Below are 25,556 nucleotides of genomic sequence, written 5' to 3'. Positions count from 1 at the left end.
TGATAAAAAAACCCACTGTTAAGTTGTCTGAGATAAAAAGGAAACTGAGTACAGTTACTAAACCATCTATATTTTAGTTTGCAAAGATAGCATTTACATATCAAATTAGTTCACCTAACTTCTCCAATGTCAGAGACTAGGAGTGATTTATTGGGGGGGGGGGGGATTTTTATAGGAGAAAAGAGTAATAAAAATTGTTTTGAACATAATTCAATTGGACAAGTCAAGTCATCTATTTAATATCTAGTTTCTCCCAGCCTTTCTTAATGCCATCCAGAATCCTTAATATTTAATCCCACTTTTCCTTAGAGATAGTACCTTTTGTAACCAGAAATACTACTGGGAAAGGGAAAACTGTGGTCAGTAGTTAACAGTTAATTTCCACCCCCCCCCCCACTTCAATCTTCCTTAGAAGATTTCATTATTTAATTTAGATTCTAGTTCAAGAAATTACAAGGAAGCTTATCTGCTAAGGCTGGAAAAAAGAAGTAAACCTCTGGCTAACTATTCTCCAATTGCCAGAAAGGGGAACTAAGCCTCTGGTCAAAAACTTTTCCTACCAGAAAGGGAAACCAAGCTTTTTAAAAAGAGTAATCCTAAGATTATTTATTATATCTTACTCTAAATTATTTGCTACTAAATGATAAAATCTTCTCTATCTCTTCATTAAATCTATTGATAATATAGATTTCAGAGACTATCTATGTTAGTCTGGTGTAGCTGTTAGATCTAGCTTTTCCTAAAGAAGGGAGCTTAATGCTATAATCAAACCAAAAGTAAATCAAAGTTATCAACATTAGTTGATTTCCTTCTCACCACAATCAGTCTGGATTTTTAAACTCACTGATAGTATCTTGTTGGACCAGTGATTTCAAGGCTACTGTTTTTTATTTTGTTGTCTTGATCCACTTTTCTCTCCTCCTTTGGTTGACTGATAACAATAAGGTTTTGAACTCCCTAACCAGTGAGATCTTTTAGCAGGGGCTAGATGATTGTGTCTCAGAGATAACTATGGAGAAGATGATTGCTTGGGATGGGGTGGGGAGGAGTACATTCAATGACCTTGAAGGTCCTTCATACTGTTGCTCTTATATTTCTGTAATCTACAAAAGGTGGAGATTTCCCTATGTTGTATCTAAGTATTTTCCATATTGAAAAATAACCACCTTTGACTTTATGCGTTCCGCACACTCCACTACTTTTTATCTTGCCCCTGTCCTAGGATTAGTTCTGGCTTCCTTCTGACTCTGTCCCTATTCTCCAGGAGAGTTCACTGTTTTGGGACCACAAGAGCCAATCACAGCCCTGGTGGGTGGAGAGACTACATTCCACTGCCGCCTCTGTCCCCAGAAGGATGCTGCTGATATGGAGGTGGTGTGGTTCCATGAGAAACATTCAGGTCTAATTCATCACTATAAAGATAAGCAGAATCAAGTGAAACATCAACTTCCAGAATATAAAGAACGAACGAAATTCCTTCGAGAGAATATTTCCAGTGGGAATGTGGCCCTGAGATTGAGCAACATCCATCCATCTGATGAGGGGAAGTACTTGTGTCGATTTAGAAGCTCCATCTATTCTCATGAAGCAGAATTCCAAGTACTTGTGGCAGGTGAGTTTGTGGCAGGTGGTGGAGTCCTTACGTGGAAACAACAGTGATAGAGAAATTTCCTTCTGGGGAATACAGGCAGCCCTATCCTACTAGTAGGACAAAATAGGGACATCTAATGTTAAAGGCAATGTTGTCTTGTTTCCAGGTCAGAGCATCAAAAGCAGGGAGCAATTCAAAGATGAAGATCAGTATTCTGGAAAGTAATGGTCCCTTCCAGTTGGGGACAAGTAGTTCAACTGAGGAAATATAATGCAATCCAAAGCAAGTACTTAAGTTAGATTCACTGTGGTGATATTTCTGGGAAACCACTTCGAGTGAGAATAATGGTCCATCATGGTGAATTTCCAGCAGTTATTGAAATGGTATTTTAGCTAATGCACTAAACTGATGGATAATTATGCTCATGGCTTGTGTCATCAATTTAAAGATCCCCTGAAGACAAAAATTAAACCAACCTTGACCTCAGGTAGTTTACATACTGCCACAATTATACTGATAATTAAATATAATTTATATACAAAGTAAAAAGTAATTTCATGATGAGAGGAATGACATGTCTGGATCTCCATGTTAGGAGTTGAATTTTGGGAGCTGTATGGAGGATAAATTGAATTGGGAAGAGATTGGAAGAGGAGAGAAATCTGGGGGGCAAGATGTGATAAGGGTCAGAAGCAGGGTAGAGGCCATGGGAAGATGGAGACATGAATGAATGAAAGAGATGTCATGGAAGTAGAAAAAAATGGTGACTGGTTGGATGTAGGTGGAGAATGAAAGGGAAGAACAGAGAATGATAGAGAGACTGAGTTTCCAAACTTAGTTGACTAGAAAGAATGGCACTCTTGATAGAAACAGAGAAGTTAGTGATAAGGGTGTGTTTACAGGAAAAATGAATTCTGATTTGGATGTGTTAAGCTTGGCATTCCTAAGGGACATCCAGATGGAGATGTCTGTATGTGATATGGGACAAATGCTTGGAAGAGAGATGAGGTCTGGGAATGTGTATTCTCAAATGTCCTTTAAATAGAGTGACAATTTAATTCATGGGCACTGATGAAATGTAGTGAGGAGAAGGGAGTATATAGAGAGAAGACCTAGTAAGAACTCTGGGGCACTTCAATACTAAAGAAAAAGATAATTGAAAATGAGATCGAGGAGAGGGGAGATACTACAAAGATCCAACTATGAAAAAAATGGTACCTGGGAGGATAGGATGGTCAATACATAAAAATATATAGGTTGTGGATTGAGAAAATGTCTGAAGAGCACAGCTTCAGTTACATGTGGAGGTTGAAAGTCACATTGCATGGTGTTGAAGGGTCAGTGGAGGTAACAAGTACATATGCCCTGGTGCATGGTTGCAAAAGGGAGGAGAGAAAAAGTGATCACTTGAAGGAAAAGGACTAATGAAGTGAAGTAACAAAGACCACAATCTCCCTCAATTTCAACTCGGAGGAAACATGTTCAATCTGCAAAAAGCTTTTCCCAGGGAAAGGGAGAAGGGTATAGTATTATATCCCTACTTACTCCTTTCTATGTAATATAACAGAGCTTCAAATTTCAGGAAGCTCATATATTGTATGAACGTGGAGATGAGAAGATGAGAGATTGTCAAGCCAAGGCTTTAGGGACCCTGTTGTTATTTGTATAACATGAGATTTGATAACTCTGTCCATACACAGCAACACAATTTGTAGAGAAACCTAATTAGACATAGATAGCCATGTTTTTACTCACAGTCTGCCTTTCTAGTGCGTGTGCTCACAAATGTACATGGATATACATGTGTATAATCACAGAATGTCAGGGACATTGGAAAGAAACCTCCAAAACTCTACCTGTACATGAATCATCTCTATAATGTTCCTGATAAGGGACCATCCATTCTCCTAAATATCATCAGGAAAAGAGACCTCACTTCCAAATGAGGCAGTCTGGTCAATTTTTGGACAGCTTGCATTGTTATAAAACTTTTCTGAAATCTACCTCTATATAACTTCCCCCTATTGCTCATGCTGCTGGGGCCAAGCACAAGCCAAAATACTCTTTAATGGCTCAGCCCTTCCAGCGTTTGAAAGCAATGATTTTGATCCCCCTATGTCTTTTCTTCAGTTTCTTAAAACCATTTTCCTCTTATCACCCTGGACAGTCCTTTCATATACCCCCATTTGTTGAAACTTTTCCTGAAATTTACCAACCAGAATGAACAATTTCAGAGAGTCTGATTGTGCCTCTGCACGTGAGAGATGACCATCTCTCATTCTTAGAATGTGTTCTCTTTTCACTTGTCTCTCAGAGAGCCCCTTCTTTCAAGTATCATCTTGCGAATGATGCCTGCCCTCCCTTCCAGATTGCATAATGTTTAGCTTCCTGCTATTTATTTTCAATTAATTAATTAGTTCATTCATTCATTCATTTGTTTATTTATTTATCCACCCATTTACTTATTCACTCATTCATTTATTTATTGTGTATGTGCATGTTGTCTCTACTAATAACATGTAAGGTCCTTAGGAGTAAGAATTGTCTCATTTCACTCAGTATATTTGTTTCACCAGAACCTAGCAGGGTAGCTATCATAGTATCATAAGTGCTTAATTAATATTTGTACATTGATTGACTCAGCATCTGACTGTTGACTCATATTAGGTGCCCAGTTCACCCAATTCCCTGGCCTTTCTTACACACAGTGGCCACTTTTGTATTTGTGCAGGTGATTTTTGGAATTCTAGTAAAGGGCTTTATAATTCATTTGTTTCATTTTACGTCACCATTTTTGCCTGCTGTGATCTCTTTACAAATCAATACTATTTCAAAATATTAGCTATATTTGTCATTTGTTTCTCATGCCCTCTCCGTCTCCCTAAAATTTCTTTGTCTATATTTTATTTATCTGTGTACCTGTTGTCTTCTTATCCCACCTCTCTTCCATTGTATGTTTCTTGAGGACAGGGACTTACAGGATTTGGGCTTTGTGTTCTCAGCACCTAGTACCATGCTTGACATATAGCAGGCACTTATTCAATTCCTATTTAAATTAAAAAATGCTACCTTCTCCATTGGATAAATATGCCATATATGACTTCACCCAAGGTATAGATATATGCACTTTTATCACACTATATTTTCCGATTTTTAACAGATGCAAAATGAACATAGAAATTAAGAATCATTCTCTGTGCATGGAAATAACCTCTAATTTGTTTTGTTTCTCTCTCCTAGGAACAGGTTCAGCCCCTCACATACAAACCAACTTTGAGGGAAGCAAGAGACTTTGGCTGACATGCACATCTGCCGGCTGGTATCCAAAGCCTCAGGCACAATGGAAGAACATTTATGGGATGCCCTTGTTACCAGCCTCAAAAATCATTAAGCAGCAGGACAATGGGCTGTTCTCTGTAGAAATGTCAATCATGTTGCAAGCCACTTTAAAAGAAAACATCTCTTGCTTCATTTGGAACCCCCTCCTCAAGCAAGGGAAGGAAGCACAGGTTTTTTGGGCAGGTCAGTTCACTCCCTAAATACCAGAACTAGCCCAGAAAGAGTAAACTGTAGGTCCTAAGAAGAAAGGGAGAGCTAGACACCTCCAAATGTCTCACACAGTTATGTGTCATAATGTTCCACATTTCACTATCAGAACATGTAGGATCTTAACAATGGAAGAGACTCCAGAAATTCTCTAGTCTTAAAGCGACCGAGTCTGGATTCAAGAGTATCTTCAGAATACAAATCCAATTCTCTTTCCAATAGATCAAGGTGCCCCTTCCTATCATTCAAGGGTACTGAGACTCTGGGGCTTTACACTGGGACTGGAGATCTTTAGATTCCCTATTGCTGTAATGGGATTGTGTTTGCTGTTTGTCCATTGGCCTCATCATTTCCAGTGAACCCATAGAAGCAGACTGAACAAAGGCACACATTGATGTAGCTTCATTTGCTCCCAAGCTGATCACACCTTCTCTTTAGTGGTCAAAGTCCCTCTTCTCCCAATGGTGAATTCCTTCTGGGGCCTCTGTTTTGGGGGCAGGTTCAGGCTGACCATGCTCCATTCCCCAGTCATGCTTTGATTTCTAAGGATTTTTGAATCATGACTCAGCTGCCCTTTCACCGTGGAACTTTTCTTATCACCTAGGACCTTCTCTTGTGATATGTTTGTCATGCTGTATTTCCCCTCACCCCATCCCCTTTCAAGCTTCCCTTTATATGTTTTCTTTCTCCACTAGAGGGTAATGGATATTGTCTTGAAGATAGGGACTGTCTTCCTTTTTGCTTATATTTCTCTCTCTCCAGCACTTAGCACAGGGACTGGCACATATTGTTGTGGTTCAGTTGTTTTCCAGTCATGTCTGACTCTGTGATTCCTTTGGGGGTTTTCTTGGGAGTGATACTGGAGTAGTTTGCCATATACTTCTATAGTTCATTTAACATATGAGGAAACTGAGGCAAACAGGGTTGCCCAGGGCCACATAGCTAATAAGTATCTGAGGTCAGATTTGAACTCAGGAAGATGAATCTTCCTGATGCCAGGCCTGGAACTCTATCCACTGTGCCACCTGAATGCTTGCTATTTACCTATCTGTCTAATGATATAGACAGGAGCAATTTGTCATCCTTGGCCCCGAACTTCTGAATTGTGGGCTACACAACAGTACATGTGCTTTGGGAGCATCTACCAACATGGGGGCAAGAGAGAGTTAGAACACAGAGCGGTGCATTGAATTTGGCATCCATAAGTTCAAATCCTGCCTCAGACACTAGCTGTGTGACTCTAGGCTAGTCACTTAACCTCTCTGGGCTCCAACTTCCTAATCCATAGAATAATGGAACCAGATACTCTAAGGTCATTTCTGGCTCTACAATCTATCTGTAAAATTCTACTCTCAGCAATGCTGATTCTGCCATGCCTCTTACAGGGCATGCCTATTCGGTAATAGCCCATGGAGGAGGGTAGATGGAATACAAGGGTCCTTATACCATTGAGCATACAACATAGAGCAGGACTAACACATTCAAGGAACCAAGGTCTGTCCTGCCATCCTGACTCCCTACTAACTGTTCTTCTTTCAACCTTATCCCAACCCAATTCAATAATCATCTCCTTATTTCTTGAACTGCTAATCTTTAGGAAGAAAAGAGCCAGCTTCAGGTCAACAGGCAGTAACTACAACCTCTCTCTCTCCTCACTAGAGTTGTTGGAGATAGCTTCCATTTGGTCAAAGCAAAATCACAGCAGCTCCTTTTCTGGCCCTGTAGGCTGGCTTCCTTGCTGTGCTAACAGCAATGCAGTGGAGAGTAGGGCATCTGTTTGCATAGACCAGTGCTCCAACTAGAGAATCAGGGTACTGTGAAATTAGGATTTCTGGGTTCTAGGTCCACCATGTGTGGCTCTTGGGCAAAGCACCAGAACTGCTTGGGCCTCTGTTTCCTCATCTGTTAAATTAGAATTTAGCTCTAATCAGTAAGGCATCAGCTGCCTATAACTCTGAGATCTGATTTTTTCAGATGCTCCAGAGACCTCTTCTGGGATAATCATACCATTTTTTTGGGTGTTTGTGGTTGCAGTTTTCCTCTTCTTCACCAATTACAAGGACATTCTAACAAAAATCAGAGGTAAAGGGGAAAATGTGTGGGTGGGATTATTTTACAATACAATGGGACCTAGCAGTTTATTTTTAGTTGGACACTAGGGGGATCAATTTTAGTTTGACCCTTGGGGGATCAGTTCAGACTATGATAAACCCGCTGAAAAGCCAATTTGATTCCAAATAGATAACTGTAGGTGGGGTGTATTAATTGTATCCTACTGGAATTTTCAGATTCAAACTAGACATCATTAGATGTGAATCCGGCCTTGGGCTGCTAAGCTTAAAATGAAAGACAGTGTTGGAGATGAGTTTTGGAGGAAGCCTGAGATTCTCAGAGACAGAGGGGAAGAGAGAGAGCATTCTAAACATGAGGGACACTGTATGTAAAGACACAGAAATGAGAGATAAGGCATTATGTACAGGGAATGAAAAGGCCAGTTTGACTTTGGGAAGGGTATTGGTATGCAGTAAGCTTGGAAAGGTAGGTTGAAACCTGTTTGGTAACACAGAGGCTAATCAATTAATTCTTCCTCATATTTTGGGTCACAAAATAGACCGTGGATAACAACAGCAGCTGCTTCACAGGGACATTGTGAGGTTCAAATGAGATAATGTACTTAAAGTGCTTTGCAAACCTTAAAAACACCATATAAATACTATTATTATCATTAAATATCACCATCACTATTATTAAGCATTTATGGTCCCAATAACAAATTCTAAATGTCAATGAAGGAGCATAGACACACGCTGTTTCACTTAATTATAATTTGGAGCAGAAAGTTTTATTAGACTACATGAAAATATACATCTCTCAACTTTACTAATCCATTGATTTTTAAAATAAGTTGATATATGGTCCCTATTAAATTATATTTCATTTTATTTCTCTCAATACTAAGAGCCTGAATGCAAGATCACCTTGAATAATTCTGGAGATTTTCTGGATCCTGGAAAGTGTTAGGGGAAGGTAGTGAAATAACAGGAGTACCTGATGTTAAGAGCCATTTACAAGTCCTTTAACAGACTAGAACTTGGTCCAGCCTGGAAGCTAACTAATTAATTCACACTGATGTAGGCTTGAAGTTTTGCAAACTCTTTACAAGTATTTTCTCTTTTGAGCCTCACAACAGGCCTGTGAGATAGGAACTTGAGACATTATGATTGTTTTCTAGCTGACCTGTCCATGGTCACACAGCTCATAAGTATCTGAGGTGTAATTGGAAGTTCAGTCACTCCTGAGTCTGAAGATTGTTTTTCTTCTTGCCTCTGCTCTGGTGCTTCATACAATTTGGCTGAACTTGCATCTAACTTCCACAAACTGTTTCAGAACATAATACAATCATTTCAATCCAACTCCATACACGTTATTCCATGACCCATTTTTATGCCCATGCCTTTGAATGGGTTGTCCCTCATCCCTAGAAGTTGCTCCACCCTCATCTAACCCTCTCAGCTGAAGGCACTGCTTTAGATTATATAGGAAAGATTAGTTGGGGAGATAAATCTAGTAAACTGATTAGTCAACAAACACTTTTTAAGTATCCACTAGATGTTAGGCACTGCATTAGGTCTGGAGATGTAAAATATCTACCCTCAAGAAATTAACATTCTCTGGGGGCAGATAGATACACACACACACAAACATGTACACATACTTTCATACTCACACAATACATTTATACACTTAGTAGAGTGATAGATTCAACGAATATTTAAGTGCCCTCTATGTGCCAAGCATTGTGTTAATCTCTGGTGATATAAATATGAAAAAGACAATCTCTGTCTTCAAGAAACTTACAATCTGATGGGGGAAGAGAATACATAAAGACAGATGATGAATATGTAGGGGAAGGAGAAGGTACTCAACAGGGAGGAATGACCAAAACCAAAAAAATCCAAGATGAGTGCATCCAGAGAGAAAACAGAAGTCCAAAATGAATGCAGCCAGGTGGAAAATGGGAATGTCTATACTACCCTACTTCTTTAAATGGCATTTGAAGAGTTCATGGCTCCTTCCTGCAATCAGAGGGGGGAAGAGGGTACTGATGAGGTATGAGCACCAACTAGTCCCTGGTTGATTAGATTTTGCAAGATAATGAGATTTTCCAATAATGAGTTTACTGGAGATTTGGTGGAGATGTCAAAGATGTCCAAAATGGGTGCAGTGATACATTTAATGGTGGGAAAAGTTGAAGAGATAGTACGGAATGTGGAGGGAAGAGCAAAGATTCACAAGGTCCTCAGCACTCCTCACCTCCTAACAGTGCAACTCACCAAGGCCTTCAATGACTCCCTTGGAGGGCTAGTACATTCAGTCGACTTGTCTTCCATATATCTAAACCTCAGGATGCTGGATATCATACTATAGACTAATCAGGTAATAATATATACACACCCATCCATAGTTACATGCTAAATTGAGTGGTATAGATTATAATCATAGGGAAATATAGATCAGGGTGAGCTAGGTTGGGTCAGAGTCCAGAGTGTTAGACTATGTCTTTAGACTTAAGAGGTTTTCATAGGCTATCTGATTTCTCCCATACACCAAATGAAAATATTTACAATATCCTTGACCAATGGCTATTTAATTTCTCCTTGTGGAATCCAGCATTGGGGAGTTCATTGGCTTCTGATGTAGACAGATGCCTCCAGATTTTCTGACTCACAGAATCTCAATGTGTACAAACTGAAAGAAACATCTGATATCATTTAGTTCAATTAGTACCTGAGAAGTATGCCTTCTGTAAGAGACTTGAAAAATGCTCATCTAGTCATTGTTAGAAGGTCTCCCATAAATGTAAACTAAAGGTTGCTGAAGGCAGCTCATTCTACTTTGGGACAAGTGGCCTCACAGGGTTTGAGGTTCCTTTGAATAAAATATTAAGGAAAAAAAAGATTTTCATAAAGTGATGCCCATTGAAGAAAGCAATATATACAATACACGACAGAATTAATATGGGTAAGACTGAAAATCAAAAGTACTCTGGCCAGAAACTACTGACATTAATGTTAATTAATTAATAATAAATTATAATTAATAATATTTTAATATTATTTAATACAATTAATAATAATTAATATTAATGTCTTGCCAGAGTTAAGAGGAGGATCTTTCCTTTCAGTTAATGATCTACAAACTGAATCTTTATTTGTTAGGGGCTAGGGAGGGAAGTTGGGAAGTTGTCTCATTCTTTCACTTTTCCTGAGATACTCTTTAAATCACTTCATGATATCTTTTGCTTTTATATCATTTATTTTCCCCACTATTTCTCTTCCTCCACCCCTTCCCAGGTAGCCTTATCTTGTTCATATAATTGTCCATGTAATAACTACCCCTTATAATAGCTAGAATCTTAAGGTTTTCAAAGTACTTTACAAATATCATCTCACTTTATTCTCACAACAATCCTGTGAGGTGTTACATTTGCCTCCATTTTACAGATGAGAAAACTGAGGCAGATAGAAATGAAGTGATGTTTCCAAGGTCACATAGCTAAGAAATGTCTGAAGCCATATTTTAATTCAAATCTGTCTGGCTCCAGGTCAAGAATTGTATTTATTAGCTCAATCATTATCTTTTCAACTTTATCTCTCCATTGATTTTTTTCTAAAATGTTTACTTCTGAGGTCACTTTGGTGTTATTTGCTTGGTGATTTTCTAGTTTTTTTTTTTAAATTGTGCCTTTTTTTCTTCTCCTAATATAAATTTTCATATATTATCTAAATATTTCATAATAAAGAATTCTTTAAAAGGAGAAAAAGATTCAATGAAATGTAATGAACATATCAATGTTTAATTTAATACACAGTGTTGCACATCCATGGTCACCCTCCTCTGTAAAGAAGGTTTGGGGAGGGATCTTTTTGTATTTATTTTCTTGGGCCAAACTTAGTCATTTTCATTTTTAGGAATTCTAAACTTTAAAAATATCAACTAACGTGAGCCTTCCCACACACAAAGAAGAACTGAGTGGAGAGAGGAGGAAAAAAGACTATATAGGGGTAATAAGAGATGTCTTCTTTACACTGAAAGGCAGAATAATTCTGACAGCATTACGTGTCAAAGAAGGGAAAGTAGAGGTGCCCTATCTCTCCTTGCAACCAGAAGAGGCAGCAAAATACTGATCAAATTCAGTGACAGTATTAGTCTGGTACTATCACCTCTCAAATTTAAAAGCACAGAATTTCTTTTGTTTAAAGATAAACAAACCTTTTTCTGTTGTAACTGAGAAGTAGAATAGGGAGTTTTTAAAGAAGTGTTTACTTTGTCAAAGCAAAATTTATCAATAAATTAAGGAAAATGTAAAAAAAAATAAGAAGAACGTGTGACTGAAAAACACCTCAAAAACAGGGAAAGTAGAAGTCATATAATTAAATTTAGTGATAAAAGATCTATGACATCATCTGGTCCAATTAAAAAATTGCATATATGAAGAAACTGAAACCAAGAAAGGTGACTTTCCCAAGGTCACAGAAGGGCAGAATTTAGATAAAATCATTGCCAGAAGCACAGAGGAACTATTCAAGATCCTTGTAAGAGAATCAGATCTAGAATCTAGTGCAAACTCAAAGGCTGACTAACTTCTTTCTCTTGCTCTCTCTCCACCCTCCCCCACAGATACTTTTAATGACAGACTTGGTAAGTTATATATTTTTACCATCATTATACAAATATGTATATTTGGGGAGGCTACAGGCTATGGAAAGATTCTCATCTCTTTATATTGTTGAATTCAGAAAAAAAAAATCTCCTGAAGGAATCAACATATTTCCATCTTAAAAATTGAGTTGGTTAGTCAGACAGTGAGTCAATAAACATTTATTAAGAGCTTACCATATGCTAGGTACTGTGCTAAGTGCTGGAGATATAAAGATGGAGAGTCATGCTCAAGAAATAGCGGGTAAATCATTATACATGTATCATAGAGAGAGTGGAGGAGAATAACATATAATAAGATGGAGGGGATTGGTTATGAAGAGTTTTAAATATCCAAAACAAGAGCTTTGTATTTTATTCTAGAAAGCAGAAAAAGATAACAGTGAGTCAGCATATCAGCACTGTTGGGATGTAGTTGAAAGTGTCATACCTCTGAAGATACATATCAGAAGAAAACCCCCCAACATAAGCTTAAAAGCCATAGACAACCAAAAAAAGAAGAAACAGGGAAGGAAAGACCAGAAGTAGACATTTTAAGAATGTCTTCAAATCAATGGATAAAGTGGAACAAAATCATTTAGCTAATACATTTAATCTTTTAGTTAAATACAACAAATGGCTAAAACTGAAAATGTACCTGAAGTAGATGAACAATACAAAATGCAAAAATCAGTAAAATAGAAAATAGAGACATTAAATAGCCAAATATCTGAAAGGGAAATCAAGTCAAGGAATTCCTGAAGAAAATACTTCTAGTCTGGATTTATTTGAAATGAAATTTTATTAGATATTTGGAGAACAAATAATTCCAAGGCAACATAGAAGAAGGAGCATCAATGGGTTATAGATTTAGATCTTAGAGAGATTAGGGACCTAGTCCAACTCCCTCATTTTACCCATGCCAAAGCAGTGTGGCAACAGTTTAAAGGATATTCAAATTTAGAGAAAAAATTGATGATTGAGAAGTAACTTAGAAATAAAGCATCCAGTAGAAGTTACTTTATCAAAGAATTATAAATTGAAAGTTATTAGGGACCTTAGAGACATTTAGACCAACCCACTCACTTCATAGATGAGAAAACAGAGATATAGAGAGATTAAATTACTTTTCCAAGGTCACAAAGTTGTTAAGAATCAGAGTTGAGATAGATTCATACATTGTTAGAAGTATGAGGAGTATGAGACAATCTCATCCAATACCTCTCGTGTCACAAATGGAGAAATTGAGGTCCAGACAAAGGAAGTGATAAACCAAAGATCATGAGGAAAATTTGTAGGAAAATCAACCGTAATATTAATTGAGGTCTTCTAACTCTGAGTCCCTTGTTTATTCATCTATATTAGCTAATCTGGATACTTGAGAAAACAGAAAAGCAAGTAATGAGGTGGTCATAATGTAAAAAAAAATGGATAATATATATGAATGAGTTGGCAATTTTTCTCACTTTTCTTTTTATAGGCACTTTTAAAGACGAGCTTGGTGAGTTATACTTTCTTGTTCATAATCCAATATATAAAGACTATGACATACCACTAGATGATGCTCATTTCACTATGCTGTAGATTTTAGAGAAAAGAAACCTAGAGACAAAACATTGGTATCCTAAGTGAGGGGATCAAAGAATAGATGATACAAACAACAAATAATTTTGAAATAATAACAATGAATCAACATACTGATATTTAAGGGATGCAGTTTAGGTATGTCTTAGAAGAAAGTTTATGAATCTTAATATACCTATTATCAAAAGAAAGACAGAGCAAGTAGTTAAAAAGTCATCAAATTTATAAACCCAAAACAAAGCATAAAAGAAAAAATACTGAAAACCAAATGACCATTAAGATGTTAATAAAATGAATATCTGGTTTCTTTGGAGGTGATTATTGTGATCCATGAAAAATTCGATAATTTTCTTTTAAAAAGATGAAAACTAATTGCCAATATCAATAATAAAGAGAGAGAATTTCTAAATCAATGGAGAAGGTATAAAGAAAATCATTAGAAACTAGAGTACTTAATTATATCCCAACAAAATGGAAACTTTCAATGAACTAGATGACAACTGAGAAAAATACAGAAGACAAAAATGAACACAATTTGTAACAAGGAACTCAAATATCCATATATCAGAAGGTGAAATTGAGCTAAATGATTTCTCCAAGAAAACATTTTAAGTTCAATCAAAAGCTTTTATTAACTTCCACAAAAGCAATGAGAGATATAAGATTATAGTTAGTGGAGATGAGTGGTTCAAGTGAGGATGTTTTGAGGCTGGAGGAGACATGAGCATGTTTGTAGACAACAGGGAAGCAGCCAACAGGCAGGGAAAGATTGAAGATAAGTGAGAGACTGGGGAGGAAGAGGGAGTAATCTGTTGGAGGAAAGATGGAATGGAATCATTTGTAGTTTATAGAGGGATTTTCCTTGGCAAGGAGAAAATCTGTCTCTTCATATGAGACAGGAGTGAATGAAGAGATAATTGGGAAAGGTATCTAAGTCATATGAGAAGAAGAGAGAAAAGGGAACTCTTTGTGAATGACTTAAATATTTACAAGGCAAAGTTCTCAGATATGAGAAGTTTGGCAGCCAATGGAAAAAGTTTGGAATGGCTGCTGTGATCAGTCATATGATGAGTTTATTAAGGAGGTATAGAGAGATTGCCTTGCAGCAGTGAGAGCCCAGTTGAGGTTATGTAACATAAATTTGTAATGGATCTAGTCAGTACAATTATATAACTTTTCTCCAGTGTTTTTCAGCAGCACATCAGTAAGAGCAAAGGTTATGGATGATGGGATTGATCCAGTGTTGAGGTTAGATAGGGCAAGATCCTTGATAGTATACACAGACACACACACACACACACACAGACACACACACAATAAGTGAGAATAGGACCAGGTGGAGTTGAACTAAATCACCAAGGGGTCAAGATGGAAAAAAGAGGAGAATTTAGACAATGTCTGGGGAAAAAACTGAATAGTAGAGGGATTGAAGGTCATGATGAGGTTGAGTAGTGAGGTTTGGGGTTTTGAGGCAAAGGGAGAGGTGGAATAACCATTGCTTATGATCACATAAGGGAATTTCAGAGTTGACAAACATAGAAGTGGTGCATCTGTGGTAATGCCAAAATAAAGGGTGCAGCCATTTCTGAGTAACTGAGGTGGGGTAGGGAAGCAGGTCCTGTGAAATGAGAACGTTGAAGAACTGGGAGGTTAGGGTGACTACTTCCTCAATATTTGAAAGAGTACCAATATGTATGTTGAAGTCCTATATTATCAGGGCAGAAAAGAAAGGAAGAAGGATGAACCAGTCACAGAATTAATTGCAAAAAGAAGAGGAGTGTCCTGGAAGTCAATAAACAAAAGCAACCAGAATTTGACTGGGTGGTAGATCTGGATTGAGTGAATCTAAAAGGGAGAAGTTAACTGACAAAAGGTCAGGAAGGATAGTTTGGACATGGCAGCGCAGAACACGTACTTTCCTAACTGTTCCACCTCAACTAGTGAGTGGGACAAATGAGTGAAAATATAACCAGTAATTGAAAGAGACCAAGAAGACTGTAATAAAGAGGGAGCCAGTTTCCAGTGGGAGGCAAAATATGGAAGGAGTGGGAAAGGAAAAATTTTAAAATGAAAACACATTTGTTACCTATGGAACAAGCATTCCAGAGAGCACAGTGGAAGGATTGAGTACCTTTAGAATGGAATGTTGTGGAAATTGGCTTAAGGGTGATGGGACAGTGGGGGATGGAGAATGAGATTTGAATAATTACAGGCTCTGGCTCAGAATCACTAGGAAGAGGAGGGTTGTGACAGGATGGTGACAGGATGGGTGCTTATTAATCATTGATAAATTAATTCAGGTAGATTACCACTATTTCTAAGAGTTTGCTCTCAGAGTAGAATCCTCTTAGAGCATTAATCAGCTTGGGAGAGGGGACCAGGCAGGAAATAGATGGAATGTTATTTTTTTTTCCCTTGCAGGCTATCCAAGCCAGGCCAGGAGACTATTGGAAAGAGCAGAATGGAATGGCACATCTCTCCTACGCACACAGGAGCAGGCTAGTACAGGAGATATGCAAAAGGAGCAAGGAGAAATAGCATCTGTCTCTCTTCTCTCCCATCATGAAGAGATCCAACAAGGAGACCAAAAGGAAGTGGAATTGAAGAGAGCAGGTTAACATTCCATTGTTATTTTCTCTGTTTTCAAAAAATGGCCTTTCTAGCATCAAATGAAATAATGATAGAAAGACTAGACATCCTTGCATCATCTCTGATCTCACTGGGAATGCTTCTAGTATTCATGTTACAAATTATATTAACGTTTGGTTTTATATACTTATACTGTATAATTGTGAGGTCTTTCAATTTTTGTGCTTTTGGATGTTTCTCTCAAAGAATTTTTGGGTGTCTTAATATTTCATAACAAAATTAATTTCTATTGTGCTTGCTAGTAATAGAGTTATATTTTCAATTTCCCTAAATTTGAACCATCCTTGGATTTCTGGTGAATATAAATAATTTCTTGAATACACAGCTATCTTCTCTTTTGTCATATTTTAGTTTGTATTGTCATAGTAATGTTCATTTTTAATACAGATCTCCTTTTTTTGGTCTACTTTATCTCTGCTTGATTTCCTTCTAGAGAAATAGAGAATCAAGAAAAGAATCTCAAATGACTGGAAACTTCAGAAAAGTGTCAGATACAAAATCAATTAATCAAAGAGCATTTATTAAGCCCTATTAAGCTTTAGACAACATGTTAATCTAAACTAATCTTGTCTTTCTATATATTACTAACAAAAGTCAGTAGGAAGAGATAGGACAAAAATTCTATGTAATTTCAAGAATGTACTAAATTTTTTGGAATTTACATACATAAAGATTATATAAATGCAACCAAAATATTTTATAGAATAAAAAATCATATCTTTATAAAATTTTATAGGAATAAAAGAAGATGTAAGAAGTAAAACACCACTAAAATGTTGGAAGCTATTCAATCTTTAGGACTGGGCTTTTCTAGGACAAGAAAAATGACATTACCATACAGTAATGGTTCTCAAATTTTCTTAAAAATTTTTATAAGAATACAAACTATGTTTTTTTGTTTACCACAAACCTGTAGAAAACAGGAAAAGTATCTGGAGAAAAATGTCTTAGATCAAAACAGTATGCTTTATAATACAAGATATTTACAATATATAAATAATATTTATATACTAAAAATAGAGTAAAATGGAAAGTTATATAACTTAAGTTTTTGAGAAGGAAAAATTCATAAGGAGACTTTGGATAATAGAATAAATATAAAAGGGACAAACTCCCTTATATACATTTTAAAAGTTTTTACACAAAGAAAATCAATGTGACTAGAATCAGAGGAAAAATATGGTTTCAAAAGAAACTTTTCAATTGATATATCTGAAAAATGTCTAACATACAAAATCTATGAGGAATTGATACAGATTGATAAAACTATCCCATATAGACAAATTAAGGATATAAACAAAAAATTTCCAAAAGAAGAAATAGCAGCTATCAATGATTTTCTGAAAAATGTTTAAAATCAATAATAATAAAATTACCAATTAGAAGACCCACTAAACATCAGTTTAAAGTCATGTTAAAGTAGTTAACAAAGACCGAAAAATTCTTTGTCGGGGAGTCTGTAGGAAGAGCGGAATCGTAATTAAACAATGGAAGAGTTGTAACATATTTCACCTTTTCTGGAAAGCAATTTGGAATTTTTCAAGAAAAGTTATTCAATTGTCCATGCTCTCATGACTCAGAGATTGTGCTAATGAGTCTACTGAAAACAAGAAATGACCCTACAAAGGCTTTTACAGAAGTATTTGTGATAACAAAATATGTTTCTAACACCTGAAGAATGACTGAGAAACTGTTGTAGTTCAATGTAATAGAATAACACTGTTATGTAAAAAGGAAGATATGGAAAGAATTTAGAGAAACTGATTGCCTGAAATAATGGATAAAGAGGACAGAAGAAAGAAGCACATATGTAATGATTACATGTTAAACAAAGTCACTAGCCATTTAAAGATAAGAAAAGTCAACTACAGATGTTAGTATCATACTACTACAGTTCAAGTACTTTCATTCAAAATAGTAAAAATAGACCAAAAAAATATTTATTTCTTGAGAGATGAGGATTTGGAAGTGGGGTTTTTGTGTATCGATATATCAGCGTTTTTTTAAATAAAGAAAAAAATAATTGAATTTGGAAAAAGGAAAGAGTGGATGAAACATTTGAGAGTTTTAAAAGGATGGGGCAGCAATGGTTATATAGGGAGAGAATGAAGATATGAGAGAATGGAGACAATAAGCAGACAATTTGCTGGAGAAGGTGGGATGAATATCGGTTTTTCAGCCAACTAGCATTTTTTGACCATCAGTCTACTACATACTGTGTGACCTTAGAGAAGTCACCTCACTGCTCTGAGCCTTGGATTCCTCATATATAAAATAAGGCTGATCTTGATTTTTCAAGATCTCCTTCAAATCTAAATCATATATGGGGTCATGGGTATCTCAGAGGCAAGAGAATATCTATGTAAGGAGCATTCCTTGCAGCATGTCCATATATTCTTTGCCTGCTCCTAGTCAATCATGAGGAAATTTGAGGGCTTGACTTTAATCCATGAATGAGTGATAACTGAGGATCCCCTAATTGGCTACTAAACAGGAAGATCTGAGGATGCAGGTGACCTTTTTAAAGAAAACACAACTTCCTATTTGCTCCCTCTTGGCTGCAATTCAGTGGATGATTAAATGTCATTTTACTAGGAGGCGGAGAAAGGAAAAAGTCCCATCTTTCCTATTTGGCCCCTCAAGTCTCTCCCTATGCTGGTGTTATGACAACCTACATAGCAACCAGTGCAGGGGAACTCAACCAGGTGAACTTTAGCTGAGGTGATTGGCTACCTTTGACTTCCTTCTGGTGTTCTTTTTCCTTGTGAAATTGAAATATTGGGAGGTCTGTGAGAAGTGCCAAAAATATACACCAGAATGACTGTAGTGGCAGCAATGTCAAGAAGTGGGTTTGAAGAAAGGGAAATATCTTTGGTGAAAAAGACCACCAGAAAGTAAAATAAATTTGGATGTTTAATTAGACAATGCCAGAGATGAAAAATGGAAAAGCATTAGTTAAAAGACTTGCAAAAATTGCTTTTTATATCAATGAGGCTTAAGCTATCAGCTTTCCAGAAAATTGTGTGGTAGTTAAAATGACTTAACTCTGTCCTGATCATTCTGTTGATATGCAGTATGATCTTTATGGTTTCATTGCTTTTGTTAGGGGTAAATTTCCTATAAAATATTTATTGTGCTTTGAGTAGATTTGTTAATTACTTCTCCTTTTGGGGGAAATCTAGTTATGAATTATAACTTCTATTGTAATTAACATAATCTCTAGATTGCCAGGGTGTGGATTTGATAATGAGCTAAAGAGTATGAAAATTGGGGTCCTAATCTTCTAAATAGGGCTCAAAATTGTCCAGACTGAGTCTGGGCAATCAGTAATGACTAGGAAAAGTATGGAGAGTGGTCACCAGCCCCTGTGGCTGCAGCCAAGCTGTGTGTGTTAGAATTTTAATCTTATTTCTTCTTTTGGTTTTATTTCAGACTTACGAATTGCCCGGAAACACAGAGGTAATCCCTGAAGAGGCTATGAGCAGAGTCTGTGGGGAGCATAAAAATGTCTAGATCTGAGTTTATACTGGACTGCAATCTCCATTTGAATCAATAGTGTTGGATGACAGTCAAGAAATCTTATCTATCTAATATCATCTAAGTCTTCATTTAAAGAAGCTTAATAATAGCCAGGTCTAGGGAGTTGATAGTCCCACAGTACTTTGCTCTGGTCAGCCTCCATCTGGAGTATTACTGATTTTAATTTTGGGAGCCACATAGGAAGGACATTTATAAGTTGAGAGAGTCTAGGGAAGAGACATCAGTGTGTTGAAGGGTCTTAAGTTGATGCCAAGTGAGAATCAGTAAAAGAAACTGTGGATGTGTTAGGATGGATGTGTTGGGAAAACTTGGTGGTGAAGGGTCTAGAGTACTGGGCATCAGGTCAAGAAAATCTAAGTTCAAATCCTAAGCCTCAGACTCTAGTAAAGTCACTTAGCCTTTGTTTGCCTCATTTTCCTCAACTGTAGAATGGAGATCATAATGGGGATCACCTACCTTCCAAGGTTTTTGTAAGACTCAAATGAGATAATTATAAAGCACTGAGAGACCAATGCTTGGGAAATAGTAGGTGCTATATAAAGCCTAGCTATTTAAAAAAAAAAGAGAATATTTAAGTAATTCAAGTACTCAAAAAGTAGTCATGTGATAGGGATTATAATTACTTTGCTTGGAGGGGGAACAATAATTAGAGATAGCTCTAAGGCAAAATGATGGCCTGAAGTTAGGACAATATGGTAGAGTGAAAAGAGTGTTGACTTTGGAGTCAGAGAATGTGAGTTAAAATTCTCCTTCTGTCATTACCACCTTTGCAACCTTGGGAAAGTCACTCAACCCTTTTGGGCCTCAGTTGCCTCAACTGTAAAAAAATGGGAAATGGTGAGCAAGATGGTTTCTTAGGTCTTTTCTAACTAAAAATCTATGTCCCACTAATCCTAAATTGAGGTCTTTGTTTCATTCTCTTTTTTTGTTTTTCCTAGAACTTAGCATAGTGACCGGAGTAGAGCAGGTGATTAATAAATTCTTATAGCTTGATTTAAGGCTGAATTCAGCTCTTAGTATAATTTGGCACCAAGTAAGCATTAAATCCATGTTTGTTAATTGACCGATTGACAGCTTAAGGAACATTCTTATTTAGAGTACATTCTCTTTCAGGCACATATTAGACTGAAGGTCTTTTAAGTCCTTTTAACTGAGATTTTGTGATTGTGTGCATAATTGGTCATATTTATATAGAATTTGAAGGTTTGCAAAGACTTCTATTATTTTGTTTGACCATATTTTACAGATCCCTTCTCCTTGAAACTCTTCTTTGGACTCTTTGGTACCATACTGTTATCTGACATCCCCTTCCCCTATTGTTTTTTTCCCTACCTTTCTAATTGTTCCTTAATAATATAGTAAAAGGAGGCCTAGCCTAGAAAGCATATGGAGGCATGCCTTCAAGGAAGGGTAACTATACTCCAAAAGGGCCACAATAGATTCACCTGCCAGGGGACGCACTGGCCTCAGCAAGACTGAGTTCAAATTTGGTTTCAGATACTAGCTGTGTGATCAGAGGTAAATCAATTAATTGACTTGCCTCAGTTTCCTCAACTGCAAAAGGGACAATAATATTGCCAACCTTTCAGGGTTGTTGTGTAGATAAAATGACATAATATTTGTAAAGTACTTTGCCAATCTTAAAGCCTACTATCATTATCTGGTATTTTTTTCATGGTAATGGCATACTAAACTTGAAGACAGAAAACAGACTTACCCTTCTGAGTTAGGGAGAATGGAGGCAGGGCAAGTGAAAAAGCAAGCTGAAGAAAAAGAGGGAAGATGAAAGAAGTTTGGCTATATGGCCTTGTATTTCTCAGCAAAATTGGGAGAAAGGCATTGGCTGAATGTGTACATGTGTGTTTGGGTGAGAGTTTGATGTCTTGAAGCTTGGAGGTGGTTTGAATAGCTTTTGGGAAATGTATTTTAGGGAATCATCAAGAGGTGAAGTATCATTAAATAATGCACATCACTGGGGAGCCAGTTGAAGTGATGGAGCATGGTTGTAGGCTCTTGTTTCTAACCCCAGGATTGAACATTTATGTTTCTCTGCAGTGGATATCACTTTGGATGCGGACACAGCTCATCCTTACCTCCTTCCTCGAAAGGATGGCAAAAGTGTCTTTGCCTGTTCTCAGAAGCTAAAGAAGCCCAGGTGTGCTAAGCGCTTTGAAACCCTCCTCTGTGTGCTGGGCAATGAGAAATTCACTTCAGGGCAATTCTACTGGGAGGTGCAAGTAGAAAATAAGATGAAATGGACTTTGGGACTCTGTAAGGACTCAGTCTGCAGAAAAGGGGAGGTCCAGATCACACCAGAAGCTGGGTTCTGGACTATCTCTCTGAAGAAAGGGAATGAGTATTGGGCCCTCTCTGACTGTAGGACCCGTCTCCAATTGGTTGTGGCCCCCAAGACTGTGGGGATTTTCCTGGATTATGAAGGTGGCTGGATCTCATTCTACAATGTGACTGATGATACCCACATCTACACCTTCCAGGACACCTTTAATGAGGCCCTACGACCATGCATCTGCCCTGGTCCCCTTTCTTTATGGGAAAACATTGTCCCTATCACCATTCCATCCCAAAGGCAAGAAAGTATCAAGCCTGCCAAACTTCCTAAAACCACAGGAGAACCTGGAAATTGTTTTGAGTAAGCAGATATGGGCTCTTGAGGAGAAGCCATCTTATCCACAACCCTCAGTACCTTTCATTTCTGTTAGAGGACATCAAATATTCACGAGCGTCCCAAAAGCACATGTTGAGAATTCTCCCACATGTCCTTCTCCATTCCTATGTACATCTTCTCTGCTCCATTTGGTATGAGGGCTTGTTAAGTCCTTTTCAGGGATATTTATCCACCTGTAGTGTCCACTTGTTACCTAACTCTCATGGTTCCAAGAAGCTATTCCCAGTAAAACCTTCTTGGCAGATGGGCTAAACCAGGCTGAAGGCAACCAACAGAATTGAGACCTGTTGGTGAATTAGGGAGATGTCTATTCCAAGCATATAAAGATGGTATACCCCTGGTGGAATGGGTGGACGAGAACAATTTGTTCCAGTGACCACGAAGACAGCTGAAGCAGGCTCTGTGAAGCACTAAGAGCTTGGTTAGACATCAAAGATGCCAAGGTCAGGCGCTGCATTCTGGGCCGTCATCGGTCATCTTGACTTTTGTCTTGCCACTAGACTTCAGTGACTCCGGAAGAGAGAAGGAGGCTGATGACTTTGTGCAACTCTGCGTCACTTAAATCCAGTTCACTCTCAAGTCAAAACATCACATGTCACTGGTCATCTTTAAAAACAAAAGAAAAGCAGCAGCAACATCCTCATAACCTCATCCAATTTTATTTGCTTCTGCACCATGAGAATTCCTAGTGTGCCTTTTCTATAATAGTTCTGTTTGTCTTATAGATTTTTAACAATAACCTTAAAAATAAAGATATACATTAGATATTAGTCCATGGGTCAAGGAACCCCAGAACATTTGCCAGGAAGAAGGGTGGTTTATTTTTATGGGAAATATTGGCTGGTTACCATAACTAGTTAGAATTCCTGCAACCCAGAATTATAAGTAACCATTACATTCACATATACACAGTTATACTTGTGGGTTGGTATCCAGACCATGTGAGATCTTCACCATCTATATCATAAATCTGTGCAATCACACCAGCAAACGTAATATCTTTCTGGAGAGTTATCTGACAGTGTACAATAAAGTTTATCAAAATAATCCTAGCTTTTGATCCAGTAATTCCATTGTTAAGAATATAGCCTGATGGTATTGTCAAAATAAAAGCAGAACTCTCTGTTCAAAAATTTTCCTAGCTTCATTACATGTATTTGCAAAAGCCTGGCAGTACATCATATAGCAACATGCCTCTTCCCCCGACCCATAAATCTGGGGCATGTGCTCATTTCCTCCATTTTGTTTTGTCTCATACAATTTATCATTTTCAATCTAGGTTCCACTCCATTGACACTGTTCACTCTAAGGATGTGAGAAATGCCCAGAATCAGTAGGAAGAGGAGAAGTTTGCATGACACAGATATGTATGTATGTATGTGTGTGTACATACATATGTACATATATATGTATGTATGTATCCATATCACATCTGGCCAGAATACCTGGCAGAAGAGCCATTCTTCTTTCTACATTTTTTAGACTCCTCTGTCTTTTTGCATCACTACTCTCTTTTTCCCGGGTCTGGTCCAAATTGGACTGTCCTCTTTGCTAGATTTGTAGTGGGGCTTCACATCTCTCTTCTGCTTCTCCCTACTGCTCCCCTTTTGACCTGTTGCTACTACTGCCACTCATAGGGATTTTATAAATTAAGCCTGGAAAGAGGAGCTGCAACCAGAATGTGAAGGTTTTAAATAATAAACAGAAGAGTTTGCATCTACCCTTTAGTCTTTTTCTATTTACCGGCTCTTTTCTTACTGACCAGAGACATATTCATGTCTCCATCAACCTTAAACAACTTTAATGTAACTCTGCCATCCCTTCATGTTATCATATTCTACCTTTCCTCCTGAACAAAGACTACATGCTCATTTTGTCCATTTCTTCTCCTCCTATCCTCTACTTTACCCTTTGTGATCTGCATTCCAATCATGCCACCAAACTTACCATCTCCAAGGCTGAGAATAATCTCTTAGTTGTCCATTCTGACAACCTTTTCTCTGTCCTCATCCTTCCTATCCTCTCTTGCCCTTTAGCAGACATTGATAAAATTAATGGTCCCCTCATTCTGGACCCTGTATCTTTGCTGGCATTTCATGACATTGTTCTCTCCAATCTCCCCTCCTACCCATCTGATCACTCCTTCTCAGTCATCATCCACACTCTGTCCCCAAATCCTATATCTTTCCAGTCCAATCTAGTCCCATCCAATCCCATCCCATCTCATCTAATCCAATCCAATAAACATTCATTAAGTGCTTCTTATGTGGGAGGCACTATTCTAAGTACTGAGAGTACAATTAATAAAAAGAAGTCCCTGCCCTCAAAGAATTTATAATCTAAAGGTGGGGGAGAGAGTACAAAAAAAAAATCAGAAAATCAGGAGTAAGGGGAATAGGGCAATAGGGGTTCCCAGTGAGGGCAGCTTCTGTGGAACTGAAACAAGACAAGCAAGCAGATTCAAAGTGGAAGTTCCTTATGGTTTACATGGGATTTCCTTCTTTTCTTTCTTCCTCTTCTTGTCATTCATCTGAGTGACCAGATGCTAATACCTCCCCATTCTCAGTGCCTTTCATCTACTCTCCATAATATCTTGTATGGACATAGTTCTCTCCACACATTCTCTCCACCAACACTGAGGGCAGGGACAGTTTTTTTTTTTTTTTTGTTTTTGCCTTTCCTTATATACTCAGCATCTTAGCACAGTATTATACATATTGTATAGTGAGTGCTTCATAAATGCATATAGATTGACTGACTGTTTGGTCCTGTCAAACATACTGGCTCTATGTTGGACAGTACTTTTATATTATCTCTAAATGTTCTCTTGGTTCATTATATCCGTGGCTAGAAGGAATTCCATCTTTCTCCTCATTTTCCTTTTCTTTCTCCTCTTCCTTCACTGTTTTCTCATTTTTCTTATTTCTCCTTCTTTTCTTCCTCCCTTTGTATTTATCTCATTATTTTTAACGTTTCAAAGTTTTTCAACTCAAATTTTCCCCATTAGACCTTCATGACCATGCAACCTTCAGGCGGCCTGTAATTTTCAGCAATATGTTTATTTCATAAGTGAGAAAAATGAGACAGAGAGACTAAAGACTGGGACTCAGTTTATTCATCTATAAATTGAGAGATTTGGGCTAGATGATCAAAGGGTCAAACCCTTTCAGGTTTCTCTGATCTTACAATTGGCTCTGGGCCAACACTGGGAAAAATCATAATTTATTAAAAGTTCACAAAGTAACTTAATGAGTAATACAA

At 37.4% G+C, this 25,556-nt stretch overlaps 1 protein-coding gene across 3 annotated transcripts in view; it reads left to right on the top strand.

Moving 5' to 3' along the window:
• Positions 1-23,428, top strand: part of LOC140524287 (butyrophilin subfamily 1 member A1-like) — a 31,539-nt gene extending 8,111 nt beyond the window's left edge. Inside the window, exons 3-10 of one of the 3 annotated variants that reach the window (XM_072638706.1) lie at positions 1,265-1,612; positions 4,832-5,113; positions 7,112-7,219; positions 11,819-11,839; positions 13,317-13,337; positions 15,842-16,033; positions 19,502-19,528; positions 21,665-23,428. In XM_072638706.1, coding sequence (XP_072494807.1) covers positions 1,265-1,612; positions 4,832-5,113; positions 7,112-7,219; positions 11,819-11,839; positions 13,317-13,337; positions 15,842-16,033; positions 19,502-19,528; positions 21,665-22,263 — 1,598 coding nt within the window. In that variant the 3' untranslated portion in view covers positions 22,264-23,428. The remainder of the gene's footprint in view (positions 1-1,264; positions 1,613-4,831; positions 5,114-7,111; positions 7,220-11,818; positions 11,840-13,316; positions 13,338-15,841; positions 16,034-19,501; positions 19,529-21,664) is intronic. The other 2 variants (XM_072638708.1, XM_072638707.1) reach the window with 2 other exon arrangements.
• Positions 23,429-25,556: the final 2,128 nt, after the last annotated feature.

This window comes from Notamacropus eugenii, chromosome 2 (assembly GCF_028372415.1).
Source record: "Notamacropus eugenii isolate mMacEug1 chromosome 2, mMacEug1.pri_v2, whole genome shotgun sequence".
NCBI classification, from domain to species: Eukaryota; Metazoa; Chordata; class Mammalia; order Diprotodontia; family Macropodidae; genus Notamacropus; species Notamacropus eugenii.
This window is presented reverse-complemented; position numbering and strand designations above follow the sequence as displayed.